Consider the following 18,380-nt stretch of genomic DNA (forward strand, 5'->3'; position numbering starts at 1 on the left):
ATTCTCTCCCTATGGCGGCCACTTCTAAATATCAACGCTCACTATCTGAATCCAATATTGAACGCGACCATGAGCTATATCCTCAAAATCAATGTCCAGAGCTGCGGTTTTCGAGCGACTCTCGCTCACACCTCATGATGCAAGATGGCACCACAGAAAACGGGTTGCCTTCTTTTTACCCCTCAGGCGCACGCGAGGAATCATCAAGGAAAAAGGGGGCTACGCCCAGCATTGGGGGGGCCTGGACGGGACACCTGCAAGGCTGGAGGGTTATTTTGTTTGGGTCATGTGAGTGTCGCTCACCGTGGTCACTCATTTGAACTGAATGTATGCGTCCTTTCAGGGTTAAATGTTCTGCTCTTCCTCATTCCTGTATCGGTAAGGTCTTTTGAACGTTGCCCGCCTTGATCTAACCTTGATATATCAGTGGACGCTCAACATCATGGAAGAGAAAATTCATAGCCTGATCTTCGCCTGTCAGTTCCCCGTTACTCTGCACCCTGACCTTCACATTGACGGCTTATTTTCTTTTTTAGTCTGCATTTTAGCCCTTGTTCCTCTCGTCAGGGTGTGTTATCCCTCCGTAAAGCAATGCAAATTCATCGGCTCAAAGCCGCATTAGCTTCACGACCTTGCGACCAAGGAGCTTGCGAATAGAATTGGAGGAGCAAAGACAGGATTACTGAATGCTAGCATGGTGCGTTCCTTGAAACTTAATCGTACGCCCCCCAAGCTCACACAATACATAGAGTAACCTGTGAGATGCCAATGCTATTTCACGCATACGTCTCCCTAACTTTCTTGAAAGTGTTGAGATGGTCGTCGGCGTGAGCACCGTGCTTCACAGACGATTCGCTATTCTGACATGTTTGCAGATTAGTGCCTTGCGCAAGTGCGAACTCCGCGTTGTACAATCATCCCGTATGTCCATCCAACAGGATACTATCGATCAAAGACTGACGTGTTCTACAGTGGTGGGCTCTATATTAAGCAAACTTCGTGAGCAGCCTTGGCTTGCCATCCTTTTCCGTTCTTTTTTACTTTGATTCCGAAGTTCTTGTCCTCGGATTATGTTTTCTTGCGGGTGGAATGCGTTTTTCCGAGCAGGGTTTTGACGCGAGTAAGTTCAGTTCACTTCCTAACGCGTTTTCAACCGTTTTTACATCAACCTGCAGCTGCTACCCAAGTGCACTCATCGCTGCTCAGCATCAGTGTTGGCGCTGTGTTATTACCAGCCGCGTATCACTTCGCCCTCAATAGTGAGCACAACGCCACATCTCCTGCCTTACAGAAACGGAGTATTCTCCACATGAGTCACGGCGTAAGTTTCAGATCTGCAACACGACTAGCTATCTAAATGCGTCTCTACAGGTTTCTATTGTTCTGTTATGCAGTAAGGACGCTCCTCGGCTCTTGTGTCGGCTCTAACATTCTTTAATCTAGTTTACGCGTGCTACCTCCTCTTCCAACTATGGTCTCATACCCATCTATACAACGACGAGCATAACAAAAAGAGCAGTCGACTTCCTGTTGCAGAAACCATATCCAAGGAAAGGGCAGCCCTCATCCGGAATGGAAAAGCTAGAATAGCAACCTTTGTGAAGACGGATAGCATGTCCGATTTCAGAAGGATGATCAATAATGACTCTACAACTTCTCTCACCCCTCCTTGGCGACCATATGCGTCACCACTCTCATCGCCCTCTGAAGTGACCTTGGCAAGTCCTGGTGAGAGCGTATACTTCTCTGCTGAGGGACCTACCGTTCGACTTCTACGCCCGCCAAACGATCCTCGCCCAGGATCAGTTCCCATGTCTCGCGAGTATACTGTGAGTAGTGGAGCCAGCACGGAGTCAAGCACAGTGTTTGGAGACGATGAAGGAGGCGAAACACCTCGAGAACAAGCCGTGGATCCCTTGCCGCCAAAGAAGAAGCCTCAACTCAGTTGGGCGTTGACGATAATTCTTCTACTCACAGTCACGGCTGTACGTGATTTGCCTTGATGCACTCAACAAGTTTTAGACAACGTATAGGCTGTGGCTGTTAGCGCTGATTGGCTTGTCGAATCGATGGACAGAATCTCAACCACCATTAACAAGGAGTGGGTTGCCCTCATTTTGCTTCCAGGCGTCAGTTCCATTGCTGGTATGTGAATCTTTTTGGACCGTTGAAAATGACATCTCACCTGCTACACAGAATGTTTGACTGCGATGCGAGTCTCCGTTAAGGATGAACTCACACTCAGCATCGGCGTTGCCGTAGGTTCGACAATTGTTCGTGTTCTTTAGTCTTCGGGTTCAGTCAGTGTTAAATATACTCTTGACAGCAAACGGCGCTCTTCGTCATCCCGTTTGTGTTCTGAATCAGGCTGTGGCCTCCTTGCTTACCCCGCACTCTTCATAGATTCATGGTCATTCTCGCGTGGATAATGGGCAAACCTCTGTCCCTCCTGATGGACCCCTTCCAGTCATTGGTGAATACTCTTATCTACTTCAGCCGCCTATCGTCTCATCTCACCCTTTCCCCTCGTTCAGGTTCTATATATTTCTGGTTCGTGTATCAATCTATCTCAGCTTCGCACGACAAACCTCACTATCCTGGCTTGATTAGTCCAAACCATGAATTATGTGGTTGCAGATGGCAAATCTAATTGGCTGGAAGGGATGATTCTCGTTTGTTAGTTACCTTCTCTCTATCTTCGTGAGATATCGACACAGTATTTTCTAGCGTTATATGTGATCATTGGAGTCGCGTTCTGGTTTTATCCAGGTACCCATTCAATCGCCTGTATGATGGATGAATTACTTATTTTCATCTTCCAGGCTCTGCCCCTCTGGAGCACCTCAGTAGATGTCCTGTTCCCACATGACGGGACATACGTTCTTTCAACATACCTAGAGTCATTCAAAATGGACAGTTATCATGGGACAATCAACAATTCTATCCTATCATTTCGAACTATGTAGAGTACTTGACCCACTTGTAATTTACGCATAGATCCTCGCAACATGACATAGGCTACCACTGGCACCTGAAGCGGAACTCAAGGACAACCTCTTGCGACTTGTACCATACCTCGAGATCTTCAGCTGAACGTGGTACTAGATCCGGACTTCTGTCCTCATTCTTTCAAAAAGAATAATTGACTGCAGAACCATGACAACATAGGCTCTAGCTATCGTTCAACAACAAATCTCCAATAGCGGCTTTCATCTCACCATCACCCATCCTACGCGTCGCCCATACCTCTCCCGAAGAATCCTCAGACGTTGGCACGAGACTTAGACTCGCACCAACCCACAAAGGCAATGGCACAACCTTTGAGTCAGAGGTTTGTTTAACATTCCCGCGGCTACTCCGACTCGTCAAAGTGGTGTGGCATGCGTAACAAAGATGTGGGGTAAGGTGCGAAGAAGGGGAAGGTTCTGTCCTGTGTTGAGGACGATCTGTGGCGTTCGCGAGATGCGGTGGCCTTTCGTGACCCGACGACGAGAAAGAGGCGTGGTTATACGACCTTATTGACGTTCGTGATTTCCATTCCTGTACACCATGTTGCGCGGGTCTGAAAGGAGCGCATATTGGCACTGTGTTTTTCAATAGATATGTGGTGTGCCGCGTACCGTTGACAAAGGAGGCATACGCCATCAGACCCCTCCTTTGGCGTAAGCTTTGCGCAGGTACGTGCAATTGTTGATACCGTAGCAGGGTAATCACGCTCCAGACCCGTGATGAAATCTACCACATTGGTTGGTGGATGTAGAAGGGAAATAAAAGTACGAAAGGACGGCTTACTTCTTGTCAATGAGCCAATTCCTTGCGTCCCGCCTAAATATCGCTCCCTCCCAACGATTCTTAACCCACACCACCAAGCCCATATAGCACACTCTTTCATCCCGACGTCGCGAAGAGGGCGCACGATGCGGATTGGAGGAGTTAACTCTCCCGATTTTCCTTCTCCACGCCATTCTTCCATCGCCTCCTCCGCGACCGAAAATCCTGCACCTTGGGCGATTCCCGAGATGAGGTTTACAGACAAGGAAGTTAGAGAGGTTCCCAGTAGGACATGAGACGCCCGCCGTGAAGCTGCTGTGTACAGCAGAAGAAGGCGCACGAGGGTTTGAGTGGCGCTGTGGATTGCAGTTTGGGTGGGGAGGGAGGATAGGTAGGCTTGTAGAGCGAGTATTGGGGTCGATGATGGGGGTGGGGTGAAAAGAAGCTCTGCAAAATTTTAGATAAGGAGCTTGGGGAGAACAAGCGAGTAAAATGACTTGCTTTCATTCGTCATATCCATGCCCAATGACTGAGCACTTGACACCAAACTCCCACCACCAACACCCTTCCACCATTCCAGATCAAAAGCGTCCTCGAGGCGAAGAGGAATGAAGTCGAATGCAAAAGGTGGAGAGGTCGTTGCATAGCTCTCCACAACTTGGCGCACCCTCTCGGTTCGATCCTCCGCCTACTTATGCTCCCATCTCAGCTCGTTCACGGATATAAGTCGTAAAGTCGGACTTACCCCAGGAAATGCACCACAAACTTCAACATAGCACACAGCTGGAACGCCTCTCCATATTTCAGAATCTTTTCCTGTCATATTTCGCGGATGCTCCTTTCCGCCCTTCGGCTTCGAAGGTGGTGCCTCTTCTCCTAGGTCGGCGACGCTTGGGGCACCAAAGTACGTTTTGGCGACAAGATCAAGCATGACTGTGGATCCTAGACCTCCGGAGAGCCCGACTAGAAGACTTCCAGAGGCTTTCAGGGCCTTGCGTCGAGGACCATCTGGGGTTGGATTTACTGACGGTTCCAAAGATTTACGGAAACGGGTCGAGATGAGAGGGAAAAAACATGATCTTGATATAAAAATTCAACAAGTGAGTAGAGAATCGTAGCTTCAATACGCACTTGCAATATACGGCGTGTCTGATAACGACGTTTCCCGTTCGCTCCTTGCATTTCACGCACTGCTTTGTTTTATCGAACTTGGGTCGACCTGAGGGAATTGATTAATCGAAGAACAACACAAAAAAGGGTTCCTTACGAGCCATCAAGGCATCCTTGTCGACGCTGGGGTTTTCGCAGGACATTGTGTAGGAATGAACGTCCCAGTTCTTCGAAGGCTTGACTGACTTTTTTTGTGTTGGGTGACTTGTGTGACAACCAAGGCCAATTCTTATCGCAATGGCGCTTGTTCCCAAAGATTCCGCTTCAACCCCATACCTCGAGTATCCTTGTCTGAAATGGTGCAAACGAGTCTATTTTTCTATGGAACCCTTAGGCACCCAAAAATATTGAAGAGAGTTATTCGTAACAATGGTGCTCATTTGCAATTGTGCTCAGCTCTTTTATTGGTGAGTCGTTTGATTCAAGCCTACACGCTTCTCACACCTTGTAATGCAGGAGTACACTCGCCACAAAGTCAAAGTGCGGCTCTATGTTTTGGCCGCTTAACTTCGTGAACGTGACATGAATGCCCGGTCTTATCAGGGCGAGGACTATCCTGGGATCGCTCCCTATAGTGCAAGCCGAAAACTGCTCAGTTGCGATCTGGAAGAAGTAGAAAGGACTGTTCGGGGAACCTTAGTAACTGGATTGACGGCGCAAGACGTCGCTTATCTGGATTTCTTTGAAGGAAATGCACGCTGCCCTTTCTGATGTCGTGGCTCCTGCTGATGGTTGGTGAACTGCAGGAGTACACCCGCGAACGCGTCGAAGTGTACCCTCTGGAACCACTTTCACGTATTTCGGCGCGCAATATCGAAGGCAACGACATTGTCCAGCCACCTCCTCTGGCCTCCTTGTCCAACCTTTCAGCACCAGTGATCGCAGCGACGTATGTATATGGTGACCTGGAAAATCTAGAAGCGCAGCTTTGGTCATTCGACGACTTTTTGAAGGAGAGTGCACATAAATGGTATGATGCGTCTGATTCTCATTGGAGGTAAGAACCGTTACATCGGTTCATGACAACGTGCTTAGGTATCAGTCCAGGTCGCAACTTTTAGCTATGGAGCAAACAAGCGCATTTTTCTATGGCACTCTTATGCACCCGAAGATTCTCAAACGGGTGATTCGCAACGATGGTGCCCATCTACAAGTTTGTCCGGCGCTACTCTTGGTTAGAAATTCGTATAATGGGTCAAAATATATCTAACTGTATAGTTTGCAGAACTATACCCGCCACAAAGTCAAGGTACGAGCTACGTCGTAACGCGACGTGTAACCTCCTAACGAGAAACCCTTATCCAGTACGCGGATTATCCTGGAGTTATTCCCTATACGAAGAGCCGAGAGCTGTTCGATCACGACCTGAATGAAATGGAAAATAATGGGCGAGGGACCTTAGTCGTTGGGTTGACTGCGAAAGACATGGGTTATCTGGATATCTTTGAGGGATCTGTAAGTTCAATTATGTCGCAGCTCTTTGTCCTCTTAATTTTTTTTGAATAAAAGCAATATACTCGCGAACGAGTCAAGGTATACCCTCTGGAAGCACCTGTTAGACTTTCGAATCATACAATTGAGGAACACCCTTCTGCTCATCCAGCGGCGACTGAACTCTCGGATTTGGTGGAAGCGGTGACCTACGTTTTTAAAAACTGGAGACATCTAGAACCAAAGCTTTGGTCGTTTGAAGAATTCGTGAAAGAGAGCGCATGGAAGTGGCATTCTTGACACTTACATACTAGAAAAGTGGAGGATGAATGTTCAGCTTGAGCCGGCGGTCCGGCGATTGCCAATCGAATGCCAAGCCAGTGCTTATACTACCGTATCATACTTAGCCCGGCGCTTTGAAGCCATCTGTACAAACTCTTCTTCTCTCCATCATATCGCTGGTTCTTTGGTCCTCTCCCTATTGCCCTGCGGTCCACAAATAGAGCCTCATATACTAGATGGCACCTTTGTCACGTGCATTCTTGCTGTCATATTTGCGGCGCGCGCTCAATCGGCGATTTCCAGGCAGCTCTGCCGACTTGCTGTCGACCCATCAACTGGTCTTCAACAACCAGTCAAGCGATGTATCTTGCTCGTCGAGTATTGGTTTACGCCGTCGTCACCTCTTTCTTCCTCCTCAATATCCTCTTGTTTGGCGTTCCCCGTTCTGTCTTCCAATCCGGGAAAGGCAACGTCGAGAATGAGCAAGGTAAGAAGACAAGCTTGTAAATGGTGTTATTTAACAACGTTGTTGCCTTTCAGAAATTCCAGACTTTAGCCGCTACGAGTCATTATACACAGTGCCGGAAGGCGAGTTCCCACTAGGTCAGTCATTGTCTCATTCTTTCCCGTTTGATTTCTGATGAAACAAATTAGACGACCCAACGAAACGAGTGATTATTGTTGGTGATATTCACGGTATGATAGAACCACTTCAGCACGTATTCCCTTCATTCCTGCACCCCGCGTCGCCTAATGGTCTCTGCAGTATACTTCTGGATCAGTTATCCTACGACTCGCGCTCTGACGTTCTTGTTCACACTGGAGACGTCGTTTCTCGAGGACCTCACAAGGGTTCTATGGCCGCTCTTGCATTTATGGTTGCAAACAATGTAACTGGGGTGCGCGGAAACCACGAACAGAAGGTTGTAGAATGGCGGGGGTGGATAGACTGGATACACACACTGCCGCAGGGTAAACGATGGCTCGAGCGCACCGAGAGACAATGGCACGAGTCAAATCTGGACCCCAGCAGGGCGAAATTTTGGGTAGAAATGCAAAAGAGAAAAGCAAGTGAGGAGGATCAGAGGTGGTGGAAGCTCGTCCCTAGGAAATGGATCATGTTCGGCGACCATTATAAGATTGCCAGGGAGATGGACTCGGAACATTTCAACTATCTTTTGGACCTTCCGTTGAAGTTGTATGTGCCCAATGCACACCTGTTTGTGGTCCATGCAGGGTTATTGCCTTCGGACCCACGATACCCATATTACGATGCCAGTAGGCAGCCGCTGGCGAGAAAGCCGACTAGATTGGGTGGCATAGACGTTGTCGATGGGGATGAGGAAGAAGTCAATGATGCTGTGAAGGATTTACGCAAGGTACAGGAGATGGCTCTGATCACGGAAATCCCGCAAAACTTGGATCCTTGGACCTCATTGAACATGAGAAGCGTCAAAGGAGGGAAAGTTGTCAAGTAAGGTTCTTTTCTCATTCGTCTTCTGTCCAACTAACCGAAACCTTGCGGCCAGATCCAACAAAGGCGATCCATGGTCAAACCTATGGGAGAGGGAAATGGGCCACTGTGTTGGATTTAACAACGAGTATTCCAATGCGAGCAGCAGGAAAGAGCATCCGCTTCCTTGTTATCCGTTATCCGTCGTTTATGGACACTCGGCTGCGCGTGGGTTAGATGTTAAGCGGTGGACTGTCGGTCTTGACTCGGGTTGTGTAAGGAATCATTTTCATCCTGACTTTCGACATTATTAATCTTTTCTGCAGATATATGGCAGGAAGCTGTCTGCATTGGTTATTGGGGGTCGAAGGAAGAAGAAGCTGCGCAGACTAGACGAGCTGGGCGAAGAGGAGGAGGGGGAAGATCTGGACGTTGGCTTGATCGCTGATACCAAGGGCAAGGATGTGGACGACGCGAAAAAGTCTAACGAAATTGTCATTCCGTTCGGCGACAACGGCACAGCGAGGATCTTTTCTGTGAAGTGTCAGAAACCGAGGTAGCTTGACTATCCTCCTTTCTTCCAGACTTCAAGGGGTTTGCACATATACCACTATCCCAGTACGTTATCATTCTTGTATTTAATGAACTATAGTAGAGCTCTTTACCTGTACATATATTATGATATAAACATTTGTAGAACTGGCTAAGTAGAAGGATAATTACTATTCATTCGAGTATTGTCAAGTGCCCTACTACATTCAGGGTAGTTGCAATGGACTTTCAGCACATAAAATAAAACGTTTGGATCCGGAAACCAGAGTGAATGCTTGGACTCTACAAACTCTTCAAATGAAACCAATGGACGGCTTTTCCGGCACTTCACCGAGAAAATATGCCTCGTATCATCTCCACACGCGCCGGGTGTTTAGCTGGAAGTCCCATGATTGCCTTCGCTAGCTGTGAGAACTCCAGGTCACTTTGCAGCGTAGAGCCCTGCCACCCAGCCACCTCTTTGTGAAATTCTACCCCAGCCGTTCCAATCCGACTGACCTCCTTACAGAGCTTCGGGTCGTAGTCCTCAGCCAATGCTTTGTCACGCGCAATCCCCGCTTCTTCAAACCAGTCGTCAGTGTATGGTATGTCTGGGCTGTAGCCGCTGATCCCGTACCTGTATCTTGGCACGAAGAGGATGAACCAAATCTGCTCCAGAAACTTCATGTAGAAGCGCGGGCCTACTGGAAGACCAATGATTGTATTAGTAGGGCGGTGTTCGGCAAGCCCAAACTCGCTGATGTCGAGAAGGAGCGCGCAAATTTCAGGTGTCATGTAGCCAAAGAATTTGCATTCGTGAAACATCTTTGCAAGGTCGTCGATGGTCGCGGGGAGTGGGCGTGTTTTGACTGACCCCTCGGAGTCCGACCAGTAGGTACCATAGCGTTCGAGGATAAATTTTTTGGATGCTTCGGGAACTTTGGTGACTGGACCAAAGTTTGGTCCAGTCGATGGGAGTGGCGGCCTGAGACATCTCAGACTCGGAAAGGCAACGGAAAGGAGTTTAGGGGACTGCATGTGCGTGACAGTTGTGACTAAACGCGCCCATCCTCCTATTCGGCTGAAAATGCTATGTAACGTTATAAGCAACATCGCCCGCCTAGCTCAATCGGATAGAGCGTCAGACTCTTAAATTAATAGGCGGTGAATCTGAAGGCTGCGAGTTCGACCCTCGCGGTGGGCTACTTCTGTACTTTTTATTGCCTACCGCAATAAAGAATTCATCCAAGTCTTCGAGATTAGAGGACGGACGCGATGTATTTTTATCACCGACGCGAAGGCCACATGTCGACATGACAGGTCATGTGAGCGATTAGACCTTTAACGGCAATATTTCTCATGTCCGACTCGAACTATTCCTCGTAAATCTCCACGTTGCACTCTCATGCCCGACGAGTTTATAAAGAATGAACTTGAGGAGCAGAGACCGTCGACCCCTCCATATTTCCAAACTACTCGTCGGGACGAGTTAATGTATCTCCAGCCCAGGAAGAATACAGTTCTCGTTTCACATGGTCGACCTCCTTGGTGAGTCTCCTTTCGGGCCGTTTGTGTGGACTTTGTGTCCATCCACGACTTTGGTATCGCGATTAACCTCCAAGTGATGCGTCAGGTACGGAGAGGATGGCCAGAGAACGTCGGATGCGTTCGTAATCGGGGTAGCAGGTAAGCTTACTTTCTTCAGCTCTTTATGGGATGTTCAATGGTGCTTGAATAAGGTGGGTCTGCGAGCGGCAAGGTCAAATATTCAAGCTGCTGCGTGCCCTGTAAGGTGCAACGCTCACCCTGATATAGACCCACGTTGCACGGCAGATTGTTCACAAATTGGGGTCCATCCCAACTGTTATTATTCTATCCCAGGTTCTTGACCAAATTGATGTTTGGTTTGCGCTACTCACAAACGGCTCTACATCAGGACAGTTTCTATAAATTCCATAACGAAGAGGAGCTTGCTTTGGCACACGCCAATCTGCTTGACTTCGATCATCCAGAGGCGATTGACATGCCCATGTTTGCAGCAGTATGATCTCACTTATTTAAATCTGAATAAGTCTCTCACAATAGGGATACAGTGCTTAGCAGATTTAAAAGCCTGCAAGCAATCTAATATCCCCGTATACTCATTTGCGGAGCATCAACGACTGGAAGAGAAACGATATCTTTATGGCGCAACTATTATCATTGGTATGTGCCTCCCGTCGCTTTCTATGCGGGGTGATTAATGGGCTATAGCGGAAGGGATTATGGCACTTCATGATTCAGCATTGCGATCATTATATGATCTTAAGGCATGCTGAATTCATATCATTTATCCCGCCATTTATGTGATGCAATTCCAGGTTTTTGTGCAATGCGACTCTGACCTAATGCTTGCACGGCGGATCAAACGCGACGTAAAGGAGCGTGCTCGCAGCGTTGAGGGGATTCTTGATCAGTATACATATATTCGTTATTAAGGCGACTTGATTCTCACTTTCTTTCAATATAGATACCTTCGATACGTGAAGCCCTCGTATGACAACTTTGTCAGGCCTTCTTCAAGCCATGCTGACATAGTACGTTGTCGTATGCCAAGATCACCTTGTACCTCATCCCTATGATTGTAGATAGTTCCTGGGTCGAATAACGAAGTAGCCATCGATCTCATCTGCACGCACATCCGCCAACAGCTACAAGAGCGATCCAACTGCATGCGGCAAAGGATGGCCATCCCACATCTCTACCTACGCTCCAAGTCCGGCACATCTTCGCCAGAAAGCAGGCTAGAAGATTTAAACCTCGCGGTCCTTCCCAAAACGCCACAGCTCGAGGTTTGGTTCCAGATACATGCTTGACATTATCACTCAGTGTTTATAGGGCATATTTACTATCCTACGGTCCAAAGAAACCAGCCGGCAGGACTTCATCTTTTTCGTGGATAGATTATCCACGATTCTTGTTGAAAATGCGTTGCAACATTTGCCGTATCTTCCGAAGACCGTCGTAACTCCTGTGGGCGTGGAATCACACGGAATGAAACTTGATGCAGATGTATGACAACGATTCACTAAGATTCGTGGACTTGATTTTTTAGCTCTCTCTGTAGCTGATTTGCGGGGTCACGATTATGCGATCGTAAGGCGTACTTAATTCATCTCAAAGGACGACGTTAACGGTTGTTTCCTGTCCTTGAAGGGGTGGTGCGCTTGAGCGTGGCTTTAAACGAGTTATCAATGACGTCCCAGTCGGCTCCTTGCTCATCCAATCCGATTCAAAGACCGGAGAACCCATGCTACTGCAAGTCATGCTCCCCGCTTATGTCCGCTTGCGCCATCTCGCGAAAGATACGTGGGTATTCTTGCTTGATGCTCAAGTCCGTCTAATGCCATTGCCTACCTTTCTTTTCATTTTCTGATCCACGTTCACCATAGATCGGGACTGGCGCAGCTGCTTTTATGGCCATTCGAATACTTCTGGATCATGGGGTACAAGAAAACCACATCGTCTTCGTCACTTTTATCGTAGCGCGGGGAGGTGGAATTTCCGTTTTGCGCCGTGCCTTTCCAGAGGTAAAGGTCTTGTGCGGTGCTGTTGACGATCGAGTGCAAGAAGGATGGCTGGAGGGTTATAAAGGGGAAGGAAATCCCGAAGGACAGGGCAGGCAAGTGTGGATCATGCAGCCTGGGATGGGGCAGATTGGTGAGCTTTTCGGTCATAATTTTGGAGATTTTTAACGAGTGCGGTATAGGGGATCGTTACTATCTCTGAATGTTCTTAGGCTCAGCTATCCCCCTCACATGGTCTTAGTACAAGACTGAATTTTCTTTGGGTTTTGGAGCTTTTATTTTGCTTTCATTTGTGGAACTAAGTAATGCACGAGCTTGTGAATCGTGGAAGCGTGAATTGCAGAGGAACGGTATCTCCACAACGCAGGTCCACGATATATAATGTGCTGGTTTTGAGTCTGTAAGTAACCTTCATGTAGAGTTCTCGGTACTTGGGTTTTCGGCCAGGAGACGCATGCTACCATTTTTGATGGCAACCGCAGCTGACGTGGTGAAATTGTCAGGGTTGTTGCAGGGCTACAGTTTCTCAACCTTTCTCTCCATCCTTACACTCTTTTCTTCGTCGGTGACGCTTGCTACCCTCATACCACAATGAAGTCCTTCCTTGCTCCCCTCGCGTTCGTTACGGCCTTGGCCTCCAGCGTTCTCGCTCAAGTTACAGTCAACACTCCGTAACTTCCTCCATTTTTTCTTCATTGGCTGTCTCTCATATCGTCGCTCGTTAGCGTCAGCGTCGTCGTTTGCCAACCTATTCAATTCACATGGACAGGTGGAACCTGTGAGCCTTTCTCGCACCCAACATTGTAAAAAACATTAACTCAAAGTTTAACTTTAGCCCCTTACTTCTTGGTACGTCCTGCTTCTTGTTGTCATCACTGAGCTAACGACTTCTTTTATCATAGAGGCACGTCAGTAGTTGTATCTTTATGCTCTCTTATTGATGGCTCTGCAGCATCCTCCCTGCCAACCAACCCTCTGCCACTGCCCTGATCGACTTTGGCAAGCAAACCGGCAACTCCGTGACATGGGTCGCCAATCTTGGTGTTGGTCAGTCATACGGCGCTTTCTATAAATACAGTTGATGGTCTTACTCTCTTCCCTTCCCAGGAACATCCGTCTTCCTTAACTTGAAAGATTCCAACGGTGTTGTTGGTCAATCCGGCACATTCACCATTTTGACTGGATGTAAGTCCGACCCAACCAAATGTGATTGTATAGACTGATGCATAAACTTCTCATAGCTGACATCAGCTGCGTTGGAAAATCCAGCGCTGCTCCCTCGGCGTGAGCACTCTTACCGTCCCTCATTGTATGAGTCCCATTTGAATGTTTTGTTTTCTAGTACTGGCGCCACCTCATCGGGTGCTGCTGCTGCTACCGCGTCAGGCAACTCTACGAGCACCTCTACAGGGACGAAATCCACGGCCACTACGAAAAGCGCTGCCTCTTCCAAATACCCACAAGTGGGCATTGCGGGCATGGTCGGTGCTGCCGTCCTGGCTCTCTTTGTTTGAACACCGCTTTTTCGATCGTGCCACGCTCCTTAATGTAGATGATTACAAGTATCTAAAGTGGATTTATTACATAGTACATAATTACCGCCAACGTCTTTGATCCTCGACCAAATCGCATCCGCTATGTTGTGAAGCTGACCCCTAAAAGGAAAAGACTACAAGTAGATCGAGTCCTTGCTGAGCACACAGATATAATTCAGCACGTAAACCTCATCCTATTACTAACTCTTCAATCTGAATCAATATTCTACTCACATCCCCTTCGTCGACCACCTATCTCAGCCCCACTTCATCACCTCAGCCTGTTCCTCGGAAAGCCAAAACTGCCAGTGGTTGTCCTCGCCAATAATAATGTTCATTCTGTCGAAACATAAATTCGCGGGGGAAACGTGAAAATAAAGGTACCTTGATGTTCTAAAATGAGAGGCGTGAAATCGTCAGACAGGGTGAGATTTGGGGAAAGCTTTCGCAGTCGCGTTCATAGTTGGCCAAATCTTTGACAAGATCAGAGTTTAACCATGAGATATGATTTCTTCATCGACACACAACGACCAAATTGGCTCGGTGGTGAAGAGGTGGTTGATTCAGCCAGTCGTAATTGCACGCGTCCCGTCACATCACGTCGCGTCTGTGTGACACATAACTTGAAATCTTGTTCCTCTCCATCATGATGAATGTGGATGAGAATCCACGACCAACCAAGCGCCAGCGCACCGACGAATGTCGTAGAGAAATTGACACCCCGACTACGCGTATGAGCCCAGCAGCTCTTTTGCTTGGTCTGCCAGCCTTGCTCGTCCACCCACCAACGCATCCTCAGCATGCTCGATCACTCTTCTTGTCTCTTTTTGCTTTCAGAGCATGTCTTGCGTTACCATCTTTGGACTTTAATGTTGAATGTAGAGCCTGGGCGGGATTGGCCGAAATTGGCTCGAAGGTTGGCTTCTGTGAGCCCGGGATAGAAAGCGAAGTAGAGAAGGCAATAACGAAAGCGGTTAGTAGTTGATGATCCAAGACATAAATTGATCTAACGCGTTTTTTGTAGCTTCTCATTGCCCAAAAGGTATCCCCTATTTTACTCCTAGAAGACATGGTTACATTTTTTCACTAGCATCCATCTTTGCGACTCTATAAGCCCTACCTCACCCTTCTCTCGGCTCAATTGTCAAAGTCCCAACAAAATATCAAATTTGCCCAAAATACCCTTCGACGTCTTCTCTCATCGTTTCTGCTACCTTCAGACCCACCGCATGTCACCTATTCAGCTCATCTTGCTCTTATCGAGAATCTAACGAATACTGCTGTCAACTGGTCTCCTAAAAATGCAACCCTCAAGGCTTTAGGCGCTATCCAAGATCTACACAAGCTGGCCGTGCGGAATCAACATCCGTCTGTTAGCAAGATGGCTTCTGTGCTGCGTCTGCGGACTTTGGTGCATGATGGAGCATGGGACAAGGTTCTGGAGTCGCTGGACCTCGCAGAACAAGAGCTCAGCATGACGGACACTGTGCCACCACTGTCGAAGCAATCTTCCGCTGAAACGGTGCTGATAGTGCACGTCCTGCTCCTTGGAATCATATTCCATATATACACTGGTGATGTGACTAAGGCCCAAACACGGACAAAAATGTTGCATGAAATGCTTGATGGTAACGCATTGGGCGCGTTTGGACGGAGTGGAATCATGGAGGTGAGCTTCTAATTAAGTATGCGTTCTGCTCTTGTTGACTGATACTCAGATAACCTTCCCAAACTCGCAATCCCTCTATATTCAAGCCACGCATCCACGAATCATATATACTCTCGGATTTCTTGTTAGTAGCATTGCAAAACGTGACCCTGTTGGTAGGAAACCAAAGCGAAAAGTGTTTGCAAATGAGGGCCTCCTTGTCGTCGACAACGAGCTAAGGGAGGAGATATCTCGTGCGTCTAACCATATTCTCCGCCATGCCCTCGCTCATAACAGAGCTCGCTCAGTGCCGGTCTGGGCCTCTAAAACGGAAGCACAGGAGATAGAAAAGCGGCTTAGGAAGATCAAAGCTGATTTGTACTGTGAGGTTGTAGGCGTTGCCATCATGCGAAGTGAGTTTGGCGAAGCAGAACGCGTAGGGTCTCTTCCCCTTTTCTGTACGTTCTCTTACCCCAGGTTTTACAGGTTCTAGCTCAGTTGATCGCCCACACACGTACCTATGGGCTTTTTTCGTTCCTTTCAGCTCGAATCACGCTCCATCAAGCCCACCTTGCTCATGCGTTGGGGCAAACCGAACGTGCAGTACAGTGCTATCGAGTATCAGCCTATCTCTCCCGCAAGCGTGACGCTGGGGCCCCAACACCAGCGGCTGATGACGGGGTTGAAGATCGGTGGGTAAACGTTGCTGCAAGAGCTGGTGAATTTTGGGTACGATTTGGGGTCCTTAGACGGGGGAAGATGGGTAGATCTGAGGGCGAGCGGGAGCTGGAGGCGCTGAAGCAGATAGCGGATGAGCTGGAAGAGGAATGTGCAAGATTAGGGGTCACGCTCGGTGCTGTGGGTTTCCTCTTCAAAGCATGTCTATCGACAGAATTCTTGGCTGCCAAGTTGGTCAATGCCCTTTCCAAGTCTTCTATATCTAATTCCTCAATATTTACAGGACCTACCTTCGTCAAGCCTTACATCTAGCGACAAATTCGCAAGATAACCACCTCAGAGCATTGATCCTTGCGCTCATTGCATCACAGTACCATCATACGGCTGCCGACCATGCAACGAAGATGCTTGCTACCGCTGATCAGCTGGCTGCTGGACTTGGGGCGCAGCCCAGACCCACGCAGGCGAGCAAAGGTACATCTGGGACGCCCACCCCCAAAGGCCCTGGTGACGGGGTTGGCAATGCCCAGTTGCGATTGTGGATCGGAGAACAGAGTCTAGGTTCGCATATTTCTATTCCTCCTTATTCTTTCACCTACTCTCATCCACCCGTCGTGTATCTTGATGTTTGTTGTTCCTGCCCCTCGCCCGCAGTTCCCACCTCTCGTCGCTTCTACTCACACTAACTCACTTATATTACAGAACTGATGCGCCGGACAGGCGAAGAAGACGCAGCTCGAAAACAAACAGCACTCAACGCAAAACTGCGGGTTGCTGTCGCAGCCGTGGAAAATAGGCCTATGGACCTTCATCAATAACGTCGTGCTTTATTATTTACTTTTTTTGCATTGCTTGCTCTGTCCATGTAATAGCTTTGTAGTGGCTTGCAATGTAGCCTTGGTCGGAAATCTGCGGGTCACACTGTGACCCCGAATCTTACCGTGACATCACCTCCTGGCCAACCAAGTAACTTGCTGGTAACTTGCCAGATTTTATTCAACGCACGCCATGTTCAAAAGCGCTGTACGTGCAGCCCGTCCCGCCGTCCTGGCCGCTCGGGCGTCACTCAACCCGTCGTCTTCTGCTCTTCGCGCTTTCTCTACAAGTGTCCGTGTTTCTTCCGGACCCCCTCCTCCCCAGCTTTACGGTACGGGAGGAAAGGCTGGTGAAGTCCCCACAGATTTGGAACAGGCCACCGGTCTCGAGCGTCTGCAGCTTCTTGGAGAGTTGGAGGGCATTGATGTCTTCGACGATAGTCCGTTAGACTCTAGCCGTATCGGCACAAAAGCCGACCCCATTCTCGTTCCTTCTTACGTGCGTCATGTTGACGTATTTAACCCTAACAACCATTTATAACATATACAGGACGTCGAACGCATGGTTGGTTGCTCCGGGTCCCCGGCTGACTCGCATGATGTTCTTTGGTTCATGTTACGCAAGGAAAAGATTGCTCGCTGCACAGAGTGCGGTTCAGGTGAGCGTATAATTACGCCGTTACGTGTCTTTCTTCTCAAAGTTTTTATTTTCAAGTATACAAGCTCGATTTCCACGGCGAAGAGCATGCCGATGCTCACCACCACTAGGCTACTATTTGTTGTGCCATAGATTTGCAAAGCAAGCAAAAAGTATCTTTTGTCGATTGACTGAGTTCTGACACGGCCGACATATGCATACCGTTGCCCTAAATTCAAGACGGCCGTGCCTTTAACCGAATGCGTTTTCTCGCTAATTTCGTTAACTCTTTTTCAACTGAAGCTTTTGGGAGAAACCACTGTCACCGCAATGCTATGATCTAGCTGGCTGGCTATCATCAGGCAAGGAGAGAGGTGGGCAAACACAACGATTTCCACGTATTGTAGATTACCCAACGTGTCGAGGCTGTTGCCTTTGTTGTACGTCGTCTTGCGTAAGGCGCAAGCGTCGTTTTGCGCAAACCCACATATCTGCTTATTTTGTTTATCTGACCCGGTTATTTTTCAGAATCATCAGAGCCGGATTTCTGTCCGCCCGTCTCCTCATCCGTGAGAGGGAGAATCACAAGGGGTCCAGCCTATGAGAGTTGGGTATCTATGCACTTTAAGTTGGTCTGATAGTATTAGCTTTCACTGTTGACTTCATGACAACAGAATCTCGATCAATCAACGATGCAGTCTGGGAGTGCTTTGTTCCACTCCCAACTAATTACTTCTGTTGATCTTTCTGCCTCATTGTTGTTTGGAAGAACCGACAGGATTGGGATCATTCAAACGATCTATCACCTAGGACAACGAATGTTGATCGACATCAGGCCAAAGCCATGCTTTGCTTGAATCGTT

The 18,380-nt window shown here is 48.2% G+C and overlaps 10 protein-coding genes across 10 annotated transcripts; 8 read left to right on the forward strand and 2 right to left on the reverse strand.

Moving 5' to 3' along the window:
• Window positions 1-11: 11 nt before the first annotated feature.
• Window positions 12-2,869, forward strand: LACBIDRAFT_297357 (uncharacterized protein; the record flags this gene model as incomplete). Its single annotated transcript, XM_001880738.1, has 21 exons — window positions 12-288; window positions 344-378; window positions 428-476; window positions 537-568; window positions 623-697; window positions 750-757; window positions 809-827; window positions 876-921; window positions 973-999; window positions 1,055-1,120; window positions 1,176-1,321; window positions 1,372-1,393; window positions 1,444-1,985; window positions 2,034-2,145; window positions 2,197-2,273; window positions 2,327-2,349; window positions 2,404-2,473; window positions 2,535-2,550; window positions 2,611-2,676; window positions 2,728-2,769; window positions 2,823-2,869. The coding sequence occupies 21 exons, from the start codon at window positions 12-14 to the stop codon at window positions 2,867-2,869; spliced, it is 1,797 nt and encodes a 598-aa protein (XP_001880773.1).
• A 302-nt stretch (window positions 2,870-3,171) lies between these two features.
• LACBIDRAFT_327081 (uncharacterized protein) lies at window positions 3,172-5,084 on the reverse strand (the record flags this gene model as incomplete). The annotated part of the gene is made up of 7 exons (XM_001880959.1): window positions 3,172-3,562; window positions 3,621-3,735; window positions 3,793-4,218; window positions 4,327-4,459; window positions 4,517-4,850; window positions 4,903-4,990; window positions 5,039-5,084. The coding sequence occupies 7 exons, from the start codon at window positions 5,082-5,084 to the stop codon at window positions 3,172-3,174; spliced, it is 1,533 nt and encodes a 510-aa protein (XP_001880994.1).
• Window positions 5,085-5,237: 153 nt separating this feature from the next.
• On the forward strand, window positions 5,238-5,652 carry LACBIDRAFT_297359 (uncharacterized protein; the record flags this gene model as incomplete). The annotated part of the gene is made up of 3 exons (XM_001880739.1): window positions 5,238-5,348; window positions 5,398-5,421; window positions 5,485-5,652. 3 exons carry the CDS (start codon window positions 5,238-5,240, stop codon window positions 5,650-5,652), a joined length of 303 nt encoding a protein of 100 aa, XP_001880774.1.
• A 17-nt stretch (window positions 5,653-5,669) lies between these two features.
• On the forward strand, window positions 5,670-6,672 carry LACBIDRAFT_297360 (uncharacterized protein; the record flags this gene model as incomplete). The annotated part of the gene is made up of 5 exons (XM_001880740.1): window positions 5,670-5,938; window positions 5,989-6,115; window positions 6,167-6,190; window positions 6,247-6,396; window positions 6,451-6,672. 5 exons carry the CDS (start codon window positions 5,670-5,672, stop codon window positions 6,670-6,672), a joined length of 792 nt encoding a protein of 263 aa, XP_001880775.1.
• A 342-nt stretch (window positions 6,673-7,014) lies between these two features.
• LACBIDRAFT_297361 (uncharacterized protein) lies at window positions 7,015-8,667 on the forward strand (the record flags this gene model as incomplete). The annotated part of the gene is made up of 5 exons (XM_001880741.1): window positions 7,015-7,141; window positions 7,195-7,257; window positions 7,309-8,128; window positions 8,184-8,382; window positions 8,434-8,667. 5 exons carry the CDS (start codon window positions 7,015-7,017, stop codon window positions 8,665-8,667), a joined length of 1,443 nt encoding a protein of 480 aa, XP_001880776.1.
• A 319-nt stretch (window positions 8,668-8,986) lies between these two features.
• Window positions 8,987-9,676, reverse strand: LACBIDRAFT_327083 (uncharacterized protein; the record flags this gene model as incomplete). The annotated part of the gene is made up of 1 exon (XM_001880960.1): window positions 8,987-9,676. One exon carries the CDS (start codon window positions 9,674-9,676, stop codon window positions 8,987-8,989), a length of 690 nt encoding a protein of 229 aa, XP_001880995.1.
• Window positions 9,677-10,043: 367 nt separating this feature from the next.
• Window positions 10,044-12,406, forward strand: LACBIDRAFT_297362 (armadillo/beta-catenin/plakoglobin; the record flags this gene model as incomplete). Its single annotated transcript, XM_001880742.1, has 15 exons — window positions 10,044-10,186; window positions 10,272-10,324; window positions 10,378-10,397; window positions 10,454-10,519; window positions 10,575-10,679; window positions 10,732-10,843; window positions 10,892-10,947; window positions 10,999-11,093; window positions 11,148-11,214; window positions 11,266-11,469; window positions 11,516-11,689; window positions 11,745-11,773; window positions 11,834-12,011; window positions 12,070-12,337; window positions 12,387-12,406. The coding sequence occupies 15 exons, from the start codon at window positions 10,044-10,046 to the stop codon at window positions 12,404-12,406; spliced, it is 1,590 nt and encodes a 529-aa protein (XP_001880777.1).
• Window positions 12,407-12,747: 341 nt separating this feature from the next.
• LACBIDRAFT_297363 (uncharacterized protein) lies at window positions 12,748-13,825 on the forward strand. The gene is made up of 8 exons (XM_001880743.1): window positions 12,748-12,875; window positions 12,930-12,982; window positions 13,040-13,053; window positions 13,109-13,112; window positions 13,157-13,251; window positions 13,312-13,389; window positions 13,446-13,488; window positions 13,547-13,825. The coding sequence occupies exons 2-8, from the start codon at window positions 12,966-12,968 to the stop codon at window positions 13,716-13,718; spliced, it is 423 nt and encodes a 140-aa protein (XP_001880778.1). The 5' UTR covers window positions 12,748-12,875; window positions 12,930-12,965; the 3' UTR covers window positions 13,719-13,825.
• A 560-nt stretch (window positions 13,826-14,385) lies between these two features.
• On the forward strand, window positions 14,386-16,883 carry LACBIDRAFT_297364 (uncharacterized protein; the record flags this gene model as incomplete). Its single annotated transcript, XM_001880744.1, has 8 exons — window positions 14,386-14,712; window positions 14,764-14,781; window positions 14,830-15,408; window positions 15,458-15,641; window positions 15,696-15,823; window positions 15,874-16,295; window positions 16,349-16,626; window positions 16,768-16,883. The coding sequence occupies 8 exons, from the start codon at window positions 14,386-14,388 to the stop codon at window positions 16,881-16,883; spliced, it is 2,052 nt and encodes a 683-aa protein (XP_001880779.1).
• Window positions 16,884-17,054: 171 nt separating this feature from the next.
• Window positions 17,055-17,704, forward strand: LACBIDRAFT_173909 (uncharacterized protein). Its single transcript, XM_001880745.1, has 3 exons — window positions 17,055-17,379; window positions 17,431-17,539; window positions 17,596-17,704. The coding sequence occupies exons 1-3, from the start codon at window positions 17,074-17,076 to the stop codon at window positions 17,646-17,648; spliced, it is 468 nt and encodes a 155-aa protein (XP_001880780.1). The 5' UTR covers window positions 17,055-17,073; the 3' UTR covers window positions 17,649-17,704.
• Window positions 17,705-18,380: the final 676 nt, after the last annotated feature.

This window comes from Laccaria bicolor, genomic scaffold (genome assembly GCF_000143565.1).
Source record: "Laccaria bicolor S238N-H82 LACBIscaffold_11 genomic scaffold, whole genome shotgun sequence".
In the NCBI taxonomy this organism is placed as follows: domain Eukaryota; kingdom Fungi; phylum Basidiomycota; class Agaricomycetes; order Agaricales; family Hydnangiaceae; genus Laccaria; species Laccaria bicolor.

Coding starts and splice junctions, on each gene's coding strand:
- LACBIDRAFT_297363 (XM_001880743.1), top strand. Junction 13,252..13,311: donor GGTCGCCAATCTTGGTGTTG/GTCAGTCATACG, acceptor TTCCCTTCCCAG/GAACATCCGTCTTCCTTAAC. Junction 13,390..13,445: donor ATTCACCATTTTGACTGGAT/GTAAGTCCGACC, acceptor AACTTCTCATAG/CTGACATCAGCTGCGTTGGA.
- LACBIDRAFT_173909 (XM_001880745.1), top strand. CDS start 17,074: ATGTTCAAAAGCGCTGTACGTGCAGCCCGTCCCGCCGTCCTGGCCGCT. Junction 17,380..17,430: donor CCATTCTCGTTCCTTCTTAC/GTGCGTCATGTT, acceptor TAACATATACAG/GACGTCGAACGCATGGTTGG. Junction 17,540..17,595: donor CTGCACAGAGTGCGGTTCAG/GTGAGCGTATAA, acceptor TTTATTTTCAAG/TATACAAGCTCGATTTCCAC.